The sequence below is a fragment of the Sarcophilus harrisii genome, chromosome 6 (assembly GCF_902635505.1).
Source record: "Sarcophilus harrisii chromosome 6, mSarHar1.11, whole genome shotgun sequence".
NCBI classification, from domain to species: Eukaryota; Metazoa; Chordata; class Mammalia; order Dasyuromorphia; family Dasyuridae; genus Sarcophilus; species Sarcophilus harrisii.
In genome coordinates, this window is record NC_045431.1 from 234,532,828 (window position 1) to 234,545,393 (window position 12,566).

The 12,566-nt window shown below is 67.6% G+C and overlaps 2 protein-coding genes across 2 annotated transcripts; one reads left to right on the plus strand and one right to left on the minus strand.

The window, feature by feature from the left end:
- Positions 1 to 843: 843 nt before the first annotated feature.
- Positions 844 to 5,909, plus strand: CD151 (CD151 molecule (Raph blood group)). Its single transcript, XM_031943587.1, is given in 8 exon segments — positions 844 to 986; positions 3,145 to 3,274; positions 3,919 to 4,110; positions 4,884 to 4,958; positions 5,185 to 5,289; positions 5,419 to 5,577; positions 5,843 to 5,889; positions 5,891 to 5,909. Coding segments are annotated over 7 exon segments (681 nt in total). The 5' UTR covers positions 844 to 986; positions 3,145 to 3,190.
- Positions 5,910 to 7,980: 2,071 nt separating this feature from the next.
- POLR2L (RNA polymerase II subunit L) lies at positions 7,981 to 8,945 on the minus strand. Its single transcript, XM_031942588.1, has 2 exons — positions 8,684 to 8,945; positions 7,981 to 8,568 (listed from the first exon to the last, which is right to left on the minus strand). The coding sequence occupies exons 1-2, from the start codon at positions 8,776 to 8,778 to the stop codon at positions 8,460 to 8,462; spliced, it is 204 nt and encodes a 67-aa protein (XP_031798448.1). The 5' UTR covers positions 8,779 to 8,945; the 3' UTR covers positions 7,981 to 8,459.
- Positions 8,946 to 12,566: the final 3,621 nt, after the last annotated feature.

Below are 12,566 nucleotides of genomic sequence, written 5' to 3' on the forward strand. Positions count from 1 at the left end.
GGGGCCCATTTGTCCGCCCGCAGGCGGCAGGAGCGCGGCGGGCCCCGGGACGTTCTGAGCCGGGCGGCGCTCGGGGGGGGGGGGGGCGGCCGCGGCGGCGGGGGGGGGGGGGGGGCGCTGCCCGGCTCACGCAGCCCAGCAGCCAGTGCACATTTCTGAAGCGCCGGCTGTGAGCGCGCGGCCCGCACACCGGCGGGGGGAGGCAGGCCTGGGGGTCGCACCTTCCCGGAGGAGAAATGGACTCGGCCGCGGGGCGCGCCGGGAGACAAACGGGCCGGGAAGACGCGGCTCTGCTCGCTCGGGGGGGACACGCCCCTGCGGACCCCCACGCACAGGAACATTGGGGGGATCCTGCCTCGGCCCCCCCGGAACCTGGTGTGACCCCCTCCACCCCCCCCAGCCCAGCACGAGAATCTGGGGGGAACCTTTCCATCGCCTCCCCCAGGCACAGGAAGCGAGATGGGGGGTGGGGGCGACCCTTCCATTGAGTGCCCGCCCCCGGTCGGGTCAGAGGCTGCGGGGCAGGGGGTGCACGCTAAGCCCTTTCCGGAGAGAGCTCCGCCCCCCCGCGGCCCCTCCCGCCTTCCCCCCATCCTCGCTCCGGCGGCCCAGACCGGGCCCACTGAGGCAGCGGGTCCGGAAGCTCGCGCTGGGAGCGCTCGGGCTGGGAGGGGGCCACCCCGAAGGTCGCTCGGCGGGGGACGCCCGGGGCCGTCCTTTCCCCCCCAGCTCGGAGTTCTCAGACTGCCGGGGGGGGGGCGGGGGGGGCGGGGGCCGGGCGCGCCCGCCTTCTGCCCGTCCCTGTGGGCGGGGGCCGCGCCGAGGGCCGGGCCTGGGTCCGGCGGGGCGGGGCCGGGCCGGGGCGGGGTCTGTCTGGGGCCTGGCCCGGAGGCCTCACATTCCGTCCCGTCCCATCCACGTCTCCTCCCTGCACCGGAGCCGCCGCCGCCGCCGCCGCCGCCGCGCTCGGGGCCGCACGCAGCTCGGTGAGAGACTGGGCCCGGGCCGCTCGGGGTGGGGGACGGGGCGGGGGGGCTCCGGGGGGCCCCGGGCCGGCCGCGGGCCGCGCCGCGTCTCCCTTCTCCCCACCCCCCTCTCCGGGGTGGGCCGGGGCCGCCCGCCTGCCTCGGCCCAAGGGAGGATCCCTGGGCCCCAGCCCACAAGGCACCTACTCTCCCGCCCCAGCGCCCCTGCCGCTCCCTGCCTCAGTTTCCCTTCCAGAGCCCTGGTGGTCGCGCTTATCCTGGAGAGAGGGTCTCAAGGAGTGGGAGGGGGCTCCTCCGATGAAGCATCTGTTCTCCTGGAGGGCGGGGGATGTTTGTGTCGGGCCAGTGGCCTCGGGGCCTCCTCAAGCCCCCCTTGACCTGGCAGGGCCTCTGTTTCCCACCACCTCATTGGCTGAGACTTTCTCCAGCTTGGGGGGGGGGCGGTGAGCTCCTGGCGGGGCTGGGGGCGCTCCCACTCTCCCCTGGAAGTCGGGATCGAGCATCTCTGGGGAGTGCCCCAGGCCACGGGATTGGAGGGGAGCCTGCTGTGTGGGGGTGGGGCCCAAGGCTGTCCCCTGTGACTCCAAGGGCTATTTCTGTCCTAGAGCGGGGGCAGTGCCTCCTGGCCTTAGATCCTGGGAGGCCCGGCCGGGCAGGGGCGGGGTCCGGCCCCTTCCCCTTCTCTGTGCCGGGGGTGACCCCTGCCCAGCCAGAGCTGAGGGGCACCCTTGGGTGCCTGTCCCCTCAGGCCCCTCCTCAGGCCCAGCCTGGCGTGAGCAGCTTGGGGCACCTGCGCCCACATCTCCCCGGCCCCAGGGGCCTCTCGCCTGTCTGCCCCTGGCCCTGGCTTGCTGAGATCCTGGGAGACGGCGCCCCCCAGAGGCCAGGCGCCCGCCAAATGTTTGCAGAGGCTGGGACCCTGGGACCCTTGGGGGGAGGTGGCTCAGCGGGGGTCCCCCGAGGTTCTCCCCCCACTCGAGGAAGGACTGGCCCCCGTTCTCCCCTGCCCAGAGTGGCCGCTAGCCCTCCCGGGGCCGGGCCGGAGTCGCAGCGGGAGCCCCTTTCCTGGACCTCTCCCCATGCCAGGTGCTGGGGAAGGGCTGGGAGGCACAAGGCTGATAAGCGGGCAGGGTGCGCTGCTGGGCCGGAGCCAGGGAGCTAAAGTCCAAGCCAGGGCAGGCAAACTGAGTCAGGCTGGCCAAGCAGCTGGCCCGGCCCTGGGTGCCCGCGAAGGCGGCCGCTGTCGTCCAGGGGCCGACGGGGCCGGCTGGCAAGGGCCCGGATGGATGGCACCGCGCCCCCCCCCCCTCTCTTCCTGGCTCCTTCAGCCATTTTGTCCAGAAACTCTGGGTGGGGGCGGCCTCCACAGGCCGGGGTCTGAGCCAGAGGAGGGGCTACGGCCAGTTGGTGGGAGGACCGGGGCACCAAGAAGCCTCTGCTGGGGTAATAGGTGCTGGAGACCAATGGTTAGAGCAGGGCTCGGAGAGGAGGAGCCTCATCCTACAGAAAAGGGACCAGCCCCCGCCCCCCCCCCCCCCAGGTCCCCGGTGAGGGAGCCGTCTCTGAGGGCCAGGAGGGAGCGCAGGGCAGAGCAGCGGCCTTGACCCCTGCCCTCCCTCCGCTCTGGAGCTTCCTCCTCCCCCAGGGCCAGTTGGTTCCTGCCCGGCTCCGGCTCCGCTCCCCTTGGCTGGGCCCAGCCTGACGTTGGGCCTGGGGAATGTGGGCCGGGGCGGGGCGGGCCGAGGGGGCCGCCCTGGGAGCCTGCGCCCTGGGCCGCTGGGGGGGCTTCCTGCCCTGGCCCGCCCTCGGGCTTCCTCTGGACACCAGGGTTCCCCCGGGGCTGAGGAAATGAACTTGGCCCCGGCAGAGATTCCCGGCACTGAGGAGGGAGGGAAGTCCTGCTCTGGCTGTGCTGGGGGGGCGGCCCCCTCCCTTCTGACTTGTCATTTCTGCCTGGAAGCCGCCCCTTGCCCTGAGTTCCCGAGGAAACGCTTCCAAGCTGTGGGCACAGGTGGCTGGGAGGCCTGGGGGGCACTGGGGGGGCAGGTCCCAGGCCAAGCTGCCCCCCCCAGGGGCTGTGGCTGATGAGGGATCGGCCTGGAAGGGGGGGCTCCAGCCGGGCAGGGCCCACCTCCCTAACTGGCCTTGCCGCCCCCAGGTCTTCCTTTTGACTGGGAGCCCCCCTCCCCACCTGGGCCCTCGCCATGGGCGAATATAACGAGAAGAAGGAGACATGTGGGACCATCTGCCTGAAGTACCTGCTCTTTACCTTCAACTGCTGCTTCTGGGTAAGGGGGCAGGGGACAAGGACCAGGCCTGGGGGGGGACAAGGACCAGCTTGGGGAGGAGACAAGGACCACCCTGGGGGGGAGACAAGGACCAGCCGGGGGTGGGGGGGGACAAGGACCACCCTGGGGGGGGACAAGGACCAGCCTGGGGGGGAGGCAGGGTGTGAGCAGGGAGGGGCACCCACGTCCCACCTGGGGGTCCTGCTTCGGCCCGTGAGCTGGGGTTTGGCCCTCGGCCCCCTGGAGCCGTTGCTGTGTGATCAGTTGCCCTGTGCCTCGGGGCCTTCCCTCTCCCGCCCAGCCCTTCGCTGCCCCTCTGCCCCCGTAGTCTCGGAACCAGCTCTCCCTGCCCCCCTTTGACAGTGCCCCCACTTGGGGTTAGGCCGAGGCCCTAGAGCAGGGAGACTTGGAGCTGTGTTGACAAAGGGGCACCTGGGGGCGGCCCTATGGGACGCTGGGCCCTGGGGGAAAGGGACTCCTGGGAGGGGGGCGGGCCCGGGGGTGGAAGGCCGGTGCTGCCTGGGGTTTCTTGGGACCCTTTGGGCGAGAGGCTGGTGTCTCCCTGACGCCCTCCTCATGTGCCCCCCCAACTCCGGCGGGACGGCTTGGGCCGGACAGTGACTCTCTTCCCCCCCCCCCCCCAGCTGGCCGGCCTCTTCGTCATGGCCGTGGGCATCTGGACCCTGGCCCTCAAGAGCGACTACATCAGCCTCCTGGCCTCAAGCACTTACCTGGCCATTGCCTACATCCTGGTGGTGGCCGGGGCCGTGGTCATGGTGACGGGCATCCTGGGATGCTGCGCCACCTTCAAGGAGCGGAGGAACCTGCTTCGCCTGGTGGGTCAAGCCCCTGAGCGCCAGAGGGCCCTGGGGGGCTGCAGAGTGGGGGGTGGGGGTCAGCTCACCCCCAGCACCCCCAGGTGTCTGGCACCCACGTTCTAAAGGCCCTTCCTGGGGGAGAAGGGAGTGGGCTCGGGAAGTCGCTGCTCAGTGGGCTCCAGCTCTCCCGGCCCCTTGGGGGTCTTGGCAGATACTGGGTGGGCTGCCATGGATGAGATCAGGCAAGGGGGAAGTGACTGGGCCAGGGTCACGCAGCCAGGAGGGGTCTGAGACCAGCCTGGGACACAGGGGGGAGGCTGCCTGAGCCCACCCGGGATGGCTCCGTGGTGCCGCGGCTGCCCGGCTGCCTGGCTGGAGAGGAGACACTCCCTGGGCCTGGCCCTGCCTTGTCGGGGTGGATCCGTGCCCGGAGACTGGAGGCCTTTGTCTCCCCTCTCCCCAGGTTGGGGGGGGGGGGAACCAAGGCCTTTGTCTGCAGGCTCAGCTCAGGTTGCATGAGATCACTGGGAGAGCTGTTATTCAGCTCTGGGCGTGGCCCAGCCTTTGGGGGTGTTTCTGCCCTTGGGGAAGCCAAGGGGGAGCATTCCTCCCCTCTCTCCCCCTCCTTCCTTCCCCCCTCTTTCCCTCCCCCTTTCCTCTCCCCTCCCTCTTTCCTCCTCTTCCCCTCTTTCCTCGCCCCTCCCTCCCCCTCCTCCCACAGCCAGAGTTGGGGGGAGGGCAGGGCCTGTGACTCACTCTGTCAGGGTCTCACCGCCCTCTGCCCTCCCCAGTACTTCATCCTCCTGCTCATTATCTTCCTGCTCGAGGTCATCGCGGGCATCCTGGCTTACGTCTACTACCAGCAGGTGGGGCGGGACGTTGTGGGGGGGCCGGGAGGGGGTCTGGGGGGCGGGGCCGGCCGGCAGACCTTTCTGGCTGTGATGGGGCTCCCTTCGGGGACTGCCCTGCCTCGGCCGGGGACCCGGGGGGGGGGGGGGTTGGGGGAGGGAGCTGGGCCCCGGCCCCCGCAGAGAGGCCGTGGCTCAGTGGCCCGGAGCTCTGGGTTCACGGCCGCCCCTCCCTCGCCCCCAGCTGAGCTCTGAGCTGAAGGACACCCTCAAGGACACCATGGTCCAGAAGTACCACCAGCCCGGCCAGGAGGGGGTGACCACGGCGGTGGACAAGCTGCAGCAGGAGGTCGGTGTCCCTGTGCCCTCGCCGGCCTCTGGGCCTCTGCCCCCGGACACCGGGGCCCCCTCCCCAGCCCCCCGGAACCCCGCCCCGGCCCCCTCCTCACGCTGGCCTCCCCTTTGCCGCCCACGCTAGTTCAAGTGCTGCGGGAGCAACAACTCCCGGGACTGGGCGGAGAGCGCATGGATTCGCTCCGGAGAGGCCGGCGGCCGCAAGTTCCCGGACAGCTGCTGCAAGACTGTGGTGGAGGGCTGCGGCCAGCGGGACCACGCCTCCAACATCTACAAAGTGGAGGTAGGTGGGGCCTCGAGAAACGGCTGCCTGGATGCCCCTGATGTGCCCCGTGCCCCTCCCTGGTCCCTGGCATGTGCCCGGTGCCCCTCCCGGGCCTCTAGTGTGCCCCATCCCCCTCCCCGGTCCCCGGCATGTGCCCCGGGCCCCTCCCGGGCCCCCTGGCCACCGTGGCTGATGGATGGAGGGGATGGAGGGGTCCCTTAGGCCGAGGTCTGGCTGGGGCCCCTGGGCTCCCTCCTCAGGAGGCCTCCCTCCCGTCCCCCAGGGCGGCTGCATCAGCAAACTGGAGAAGTTCATTCAGGAGCACCTGAAAGATCACCTCGAAACCGTGAAACTTGGGCATTGCCTGTGTGCAGTGAGGGGAGGGAGCAGGGAAAGGCAGAGCTGAAAGCTGGGAAAGCAGGAAGGCAGAAGGGAGAGGAGCTGAGAACCCGACCCCTCAACCACCTCCCTTCTCCCAGAATCTTGAGGATGATTTTCACCTGCTGCCTGTACAAAGCCTCAAACTTAAGCATTACAAGGCCCCTCCCTAGCCCACTCACCCTGCCACACTTAAGTGCCCCTCTTTCCACTTGTACTTAAGCTCAGCCACTGACTACTGATAAAACTACCCTTCTAGGGAAGAAACTCCCGCCCCAAAAACAACCCCACTGCTGATAATCCCCAAGTCCCGAACATTCCCCAGAGAGAACAAATGCAGCAGAGGCGGCCCCACCCACGAAGAACAGGTGCCAAGTCATCTCACTCCTCTAAACCCCCCTGTCTCAACAACCCTAGACCTCAACCCCGCTTAACCCCTAAAGGTGATTCAAATAGCCTGAAACATGTCTACCCCATGTCTGTGCCTTTTAGAGAAAGGAAGTCTCATCCCACCATCCCAACCCTAGCCGAGTCCTCAAAAGTCCCCAATCCTGAGTCGGCTCTCACAGAGAGAGTGAAGTTGAATCCCGAGGAATGAGAGAAACTGCAATATTTAAATAAACACTACCTAGTCATCCAGCAGTAGAATGCTTTCTTAGGAAGTGATGGCTGTAGACATGAGCTCCCTGCGACAAACTCAGCGCCGAAGATAGAAGAAGCAAACCAGAAACTGGACAAGTGCAGAATGTGAGACCATCCCAGTATTACCCACCCACCTGCACGGAACAGGGCCCCAAGTGCTAAAGGCACAGTGGGTGAACCCCACACGTAGCAGGAGGTATGGCCTGACGAATGCCAAGCAAGGTGATTGCCCAAAAGCCTCCAGCCAAGCCAAGCCATGTTGAAGAGGAGGGAAGCCGAGGTTCAAATCCCACATAGCAAGCATTTCCTATACCGCTCTCCACCTGAGACCCCACTCCCATCTCACGCCCTAGTCTGAAATACATCACTCCCGGACTGTATGAACTTTAAAAGAAGGCAATTTAGCAGTAAGCGAGGCAAGTGGTTGGGAGTCCCCTGAGCTTAACCTCAGGCGCACTAATGCCTCTGATCTAAGTCCCAACACTAAAAATAAAAGTAGTGGGCAAAGCAGCGTCACTGAGAGGTCTAAGAGCTTTGTGGGAGCCAGAAAGAGATCGAAAAGTGGAACCCTCCCTCCAAATGGGGCTTAGCCCTCACCCCCCCCCCCCTTCTCCTTGGCCAAAGGTGAGCAGGTGCTGGGATCGGACCTCCAGGTGAGAGGACAAGAGCCTCCGGAGCCTTTTGTGCAGGGGAGGCTGCTGTATTCTGGCCAGGGCACAGACCCGAGCCTTGCCCGCTCCAAGGCCGGGCCCAGATGCCGCTCAGCCTGGGGAGCCCGAGCTTCCAGCATCCTCCCTGTTGGAATCTTTACAAAGGGTTAAGCCACTGGAGCTGATAGAGAGGAGAGTTATCTGGTTTGGCCTGGTTTTGTGTGATTGCTCTGATCTCAGAAGATATTTTGGGCCAGAACCTGAAACAAGGTACTAAGTACAACTGATGGAAACAATGCTTGTGTTCACACCTTTAGAGAGCTCATAAGTATCTAAGTACTCAATGGAGTTCACACTTTTGGGAGATTTCAGGGCTTGGTATGAGATATCCGAATTCACACCTCCCTTAGGGCCAGAGAGCACTCTGGGAGATAACCCAGAATCCCTCTCTCTCCAGAAGGCGGAGCTAACCTTTGGGAGATGCTAATATATACAGGGAGCTCTGAGAGCTGGGGAGAGTTACTTGGGAGCATTCCCAGGGGTCGGAGAGGAGCGCTCTGGGAGGAAGCCCACAGGCCCTATCTCCGAGGCAAGAGAGTCCTTGCATCTTCCACCTTGGGGCCGGCTGGAGTCGGAAGGACAAGCCTTTGGATTTGGAGACATTCGGAGGGAGCTCATAGAACCAAGCGGAGAGAGAGGCCTGAGCTCTACTGAAGGACGCAATAAAAGAGCTGAACTTTCACCAGCTGGCTGCGATTTTGGAGTCATCATTTATTTCAACTGAAACTGAGGCTCCAGAAAACCTCCCCGAGAGCCGTTATGTTCTAAAGAAGGTCCCCACGTTTCCCCGCTGGGGTCAGCGAGAGCTGGTGGGGACAGGGAGGCTCCGGACCCCCCCCATCACTGGCCCCTCGGCCTGCACAGCAGGGGAGGGGAGGCCCCGCACCCAGTTTCCCGGAGACCTTTCCCTGGGCCAGACCAAGGAACCAAGGTCCCTCCCAAGGACGGGTTTACTGACAGCTGTGGCCCTGGGGCCGACGGCGGAGCCCGGCCTCGGGGGATGGGGGCTCCTCGCGGGGCGGACGGCAAGGCCGCGCATGGGGGCTCAGCCCTCCGAGCCTGTCACAGGGCGGGCAGCGCGGCCGGGGGTCCCCGAGGGGGGGAGGGGGCAGCGCGGCCGGGGGTCCCCGAGGGGGGGAGGGGGCAGCGCGGCCCGGCCTCCCCGCGGCCTCACTTCTCCAGGGGCGCGTAGTTGAGGAGCTTCTCGATCAGGTCCACGTGGGCCAGCAGCATCCGACGGCAGCAGTAGCGCTTCAGGCCCAGCGCGTCCAGGGCGTCCCTGCAATAGACCAAAGAGGGCCCTGAAGGAGGGGCCGGCCCCCCTCCCCCCCCCCCCGCGGCCGCTTTTCGGGCCCGCCCCTCCCCCCGCCGCGGCTCCCGGAGGAGGCACCCACCCTTCGGTGTACTCGGCCTGCAGCAGCCCCAGGTAGGCCTCCCACTTGTTGCCCACGATCTTGCCGCACGTGAAGCAGCGCACCGGGATGATCATGGCGAAGGCGGCGGCGGCGGGGCGCTCCCTAACCCTAAATGCGCGGCTCCTGGTCTGCCCGAGCTCCGGCAACCCCGGGGGCCCCGCCTCCTCTCGTCCCCGCTTCCGCTTCCGGCGCAGCGGTTGCTTCCACTGCCTCCGACGGGGGGCCCAGGAAGCGGCTCGGCCCGGCTCCCTTTCCCCCCCGCCCCAAGTTCTCCCCCGGGCCGCGGTCCCGGGCCTTCGCCAGCGGGGTCTCGGGCTGCGTGGCCTCGCGGAGCCGCGCCGGCGTGAGGACGCCCCCTCGGTCTCCCCGACCGTGCGGTGATGGTCTCGCCCACGCCGACGGCGGCCCGCTCAGGCCAAAAGATCCCGGGCGCGCTTCCCGCTCAGGATTTGAGTGATGGCCAGGAGGCGGGGCTGAGTCCGGGCCGCCCCCGCCTCCGCGCGCTCATTCGCTCCGGGCCGCGAGGGCGGGCCCCGGGAGTGCCTGGGGCGGAGCCGGCCGTCCCGGGCCCGGGCCGCGCCCCTGGTGGGGGCTGGACCTCGCTGGCCCGGGGCCGCCCTCGGGGGGCGGTGGCGAAGTCCCGGGCCGGTTCTGACCCGGCCGGCGAGCGCTCGGGGGCGCGGGGGGGAGGGGGAGCTTCTGGCGGCGACGGCCGGTGCTCGGAGACGGGGGATGGACGTGCTGACCCCGGCGCCCCCCGCGTGGGGGGGGGGGGTGAAGGCTCGCTCCTCCGTCTCCGAGCCCGAAACGGAGTCCTCAGGGAAGGGGGCGAGAGCAGGACCCCGATCCCCCGTGGGTTGTTCCCGCGGCCGTCCCGCTGCCTCCAGCCCCCTTCGCTCTCGGCATCTCGGGTGCGAGAAAAGTGTCCCCCAACACACACAGGGCCTGCCCCCCCCACAGGGTGCCCCCCATTCCCAGAGGGGGCCCGGCCGCCCCTCCCCCAACCGCGTCCCGCCCCTCCCCCGCGAATCCCAGCCGCCTAATTGGCTTCAGACGGAAGGCGGGGGGCGGGGGGCGGGGGTGGCCTCCAGGCCCGGGGGATCCGAAGGGGTGCGCGGCTGTCCCCGAGAGCCTGAGCAGGCGGCGGCTCGGACGCTTCGCAGGCTCGCCTCGGTCGGTCCGGCCCGGCCCGTCCCGTCCGCACGGACGGGACATCCCCGCTCCGGGCGGAGGCCGCTTGGGGGGAGGCGGCGGAGCTCCGGCCGAGGTAAGTGGCCGCGCGCCCCCTTGGGCAGCCCCTCCCGACCTGCTCCAGGGCGCGCCCCCCGTGCTGGCCGCGGGGCAGTCCTAGGGGAGGGGCCGCCCGGGAGGATCGGCCCACGTAGATGGGAGCGCAGACCCCGGCCCGATGCCTGGGTAAAGCGGCTGTGGGGAGGCGGGGCGCGCGCTGCCCCGGGTCTGAGGGCGAGGAGCGGAGACCGTGGTCCCGAGAAGGCAAGATTCGGGCCCCCTTCGGAGCCTCGGCTGGACGCCGGGCGCTGGGTTTGGGGCTGGGAGCCCCGGGCTGCTCGGTTCTGGGGCTGCGCGGTTCTGGGGCTGCTCGGTTCTGGGGCTGCGCGGTTCGGGGGCTGCTCGGTTCTGGGGCTGCTCGGTTCGGGGGCTGTTCGGTTCTGGGGCTCCTCGGTTCGGGGGCTGCGCGGTTCTGGGGCTGCGCGGGTTCGGGGGCTGCGCGGTTCGGGGGCTGCGCGGTTCTGGGGCTGCGCGGGTTCGGGGGCTGCGCGGTTCTGGGGCTCCTCGGTTCGGGGGCTGCGCGGTTCTGGGGCTGCTCGGTTCGGGGGCTGCGCGGTTCGGGGGCTGCGCGGTTCTGGGGCTGCGCGGTTCTGGGGCTGCGCGGTTCTGGGGCTGCGCGGTTTTCCGCTGGGAGCTGCTTCCCCCGCTCAGGAGGCCCCGGGCTGTTCTGGGACAGCCTCCTCATCAGGTCTTCCTGAGAGCTAGTCTAAAGCTACCCCTTCCCAACCCCTTTCTGCTCTGCTTTCTGGGACCTAATCCCGGCCACAACTGGGGCTGTTCTTGGGGAGTCCCTGGGGGGGAGGCTGACAGTCTGCACTAAGCCCCAGTGATCCCTGGCAGCTCAGCGCTGGGAGCTGGGGGAGGGGCCAGGCTCTCCACAGAGGATGCCCTTTCAGGTTGGCTGGTGGGGAGGGGTCCCTGGCAGGAGGGGGGGGGTCCTGGCTGTTCTGTGCCAGGGCAGGGATGGTCTGATCGCCCTGGAGGTTCAGAAGCGGGTCTCCAGAGAGGTGGGAAAGAACTGGGGGAGGGGGGCTCAGAGGGCCTAGCTCAGCCTCTCCATCTGCTATCTAATGGCTAGACCTGGATTTGGGGGCCTGGAAAACACTAAAACCCGATGGGGGGCGTGCAGGGAGGGCGGGGGCTGCCAAGTCCACGTGCTCCTATTCAGGACTAGCGGTGGGGAGGCCAGTCCGGGCCTTGGGCCTCCCCTCAGTGGCTAACGAGGCAAGGGAAATGGCCGGCCCCTGGAAATCACAGGATGGAGAAGGGGGCCCAGGGCTGGGCTGGGGGCCTGGGCGTAGCAGTGATGGGCCGCTTTTCGGGGGTGTGGTTTCCATCCCCTAAAAGGGAATTAGGGACCTGGGGGGTGGGGAGGTGGGTCCGAGGGTTGGAATCTGCGATTTTAGGGTCAGAAGGGGTCTCAGTTTATCTGTCCATGGCCCCTCCCTCCTACAGAGGAGCAAGCTGGGGCCAGATGGGAGAAGGGACTCCTCCCAGTCAACCCAAATTCAATGGGCAGAGCTTGGATCTCCCTAGGGCAGGCCCAGGGCCCTGAGGAAGACAGTCAGCCGTCATTTAATTAAGGGCCCACTCTGCACTTCTCCTCTTTCCCCTCCTCTCTGTCCTCCTTTCCCGGCATCTTCCCTCCTTCCCTTTCTTAAACCCTTTCCTTCCCCTTCCCTGTCCCCCTTCCTCTTCCTGCCTCTCCTCCCTCCTGTCCTCCTCTCCTCTCTTCTACCCTTTCCCTTTCATCCCTCCTGCCAACTTTCCCTTTTGTCCTTTCTTACCCTCCCTTTCCCCCCTCCTTCCCTATCTTGTCTCCCCTCCTCTTCCTCCCTTCCCCCCTTTTTCCCTCTCCTCTCTGTCTCCTCCTCCCCTCTCTTCTCTCCCTCCCCTTCCTCTCTTCCCCCTCCTCCCCTCTCTTCTCTCCCTCCTCTTCCCCTTCCTCTCTTCCCCCCTCCTTCTCTCTCCTCTCTGTCTCCTCCTCCCCTTTCCCTTCCTCCTCCCTCCTTCCTTCCTTTTCTCTCCTCCTTTCTAATCTCTATCTCAAGACCTCCACTCCCGCCATCTCAGACTGGGGGGAGCAGATTGGACAGGGAGTCTGTAGCACGGGTGCGGCTTGGGGGGCAATGAGGGGGAAGTCAGTGGGAGGAGCGTACCCATGACACAAGCTGCCCGGGGCAGGAGATGGGCTCCCGAGGCTGGGAGGGGAGCAGCAGCAGCAGCAGGGGAACTCCAGGCTTTCCAGGGAAGTGTCCGTGGCCAGGTCAGCTGGGAGCCCTGGGCCTGCAGAACCGAACTAGGCTGGGGCCCGCGTCCTATCCTGGGCCTGGGGCCCCTGCCTTGTCCTGTCCTGGGCCTGCGTCCTGTCCTGGGCCTGCGTCCTGTCCTGTGCCTGCGTCCTGTCCTGGGCCTGCGTCCTGTCCTGGGCCTGGGGCCCCTGCCTTGTCCTGTCCTGGGCTCATGTCCTGTCCTGGGCTCTCGCCCTGTCCTGGGCCTGAGTCTCAGCCCAGGTCTGGGCCTTCCCTGACAAGGGGAGGGCTGTGGGCAGTTCTTAGGCTTCCTGGTGCAT

What these genes read in the sequence shown, in the direction of transcription:
- POLR2L (XM_031942588.1), bottom strand. Translation starts at nt 8,778, where the DNA reads ATGATCATCCCGGTGCGCTGCTTCACGTGCGGCAAGATCGTGGGCAAC. An exon ending in CAGGCCGAGTACACCGAAGG is followed by an intron (nt 8,569 to 8,683) that starts GTGGGTGCCTCC and finishes GGTCTATTGCAG; the next exon opens with GGACGCCCTGGACGCGCTGG.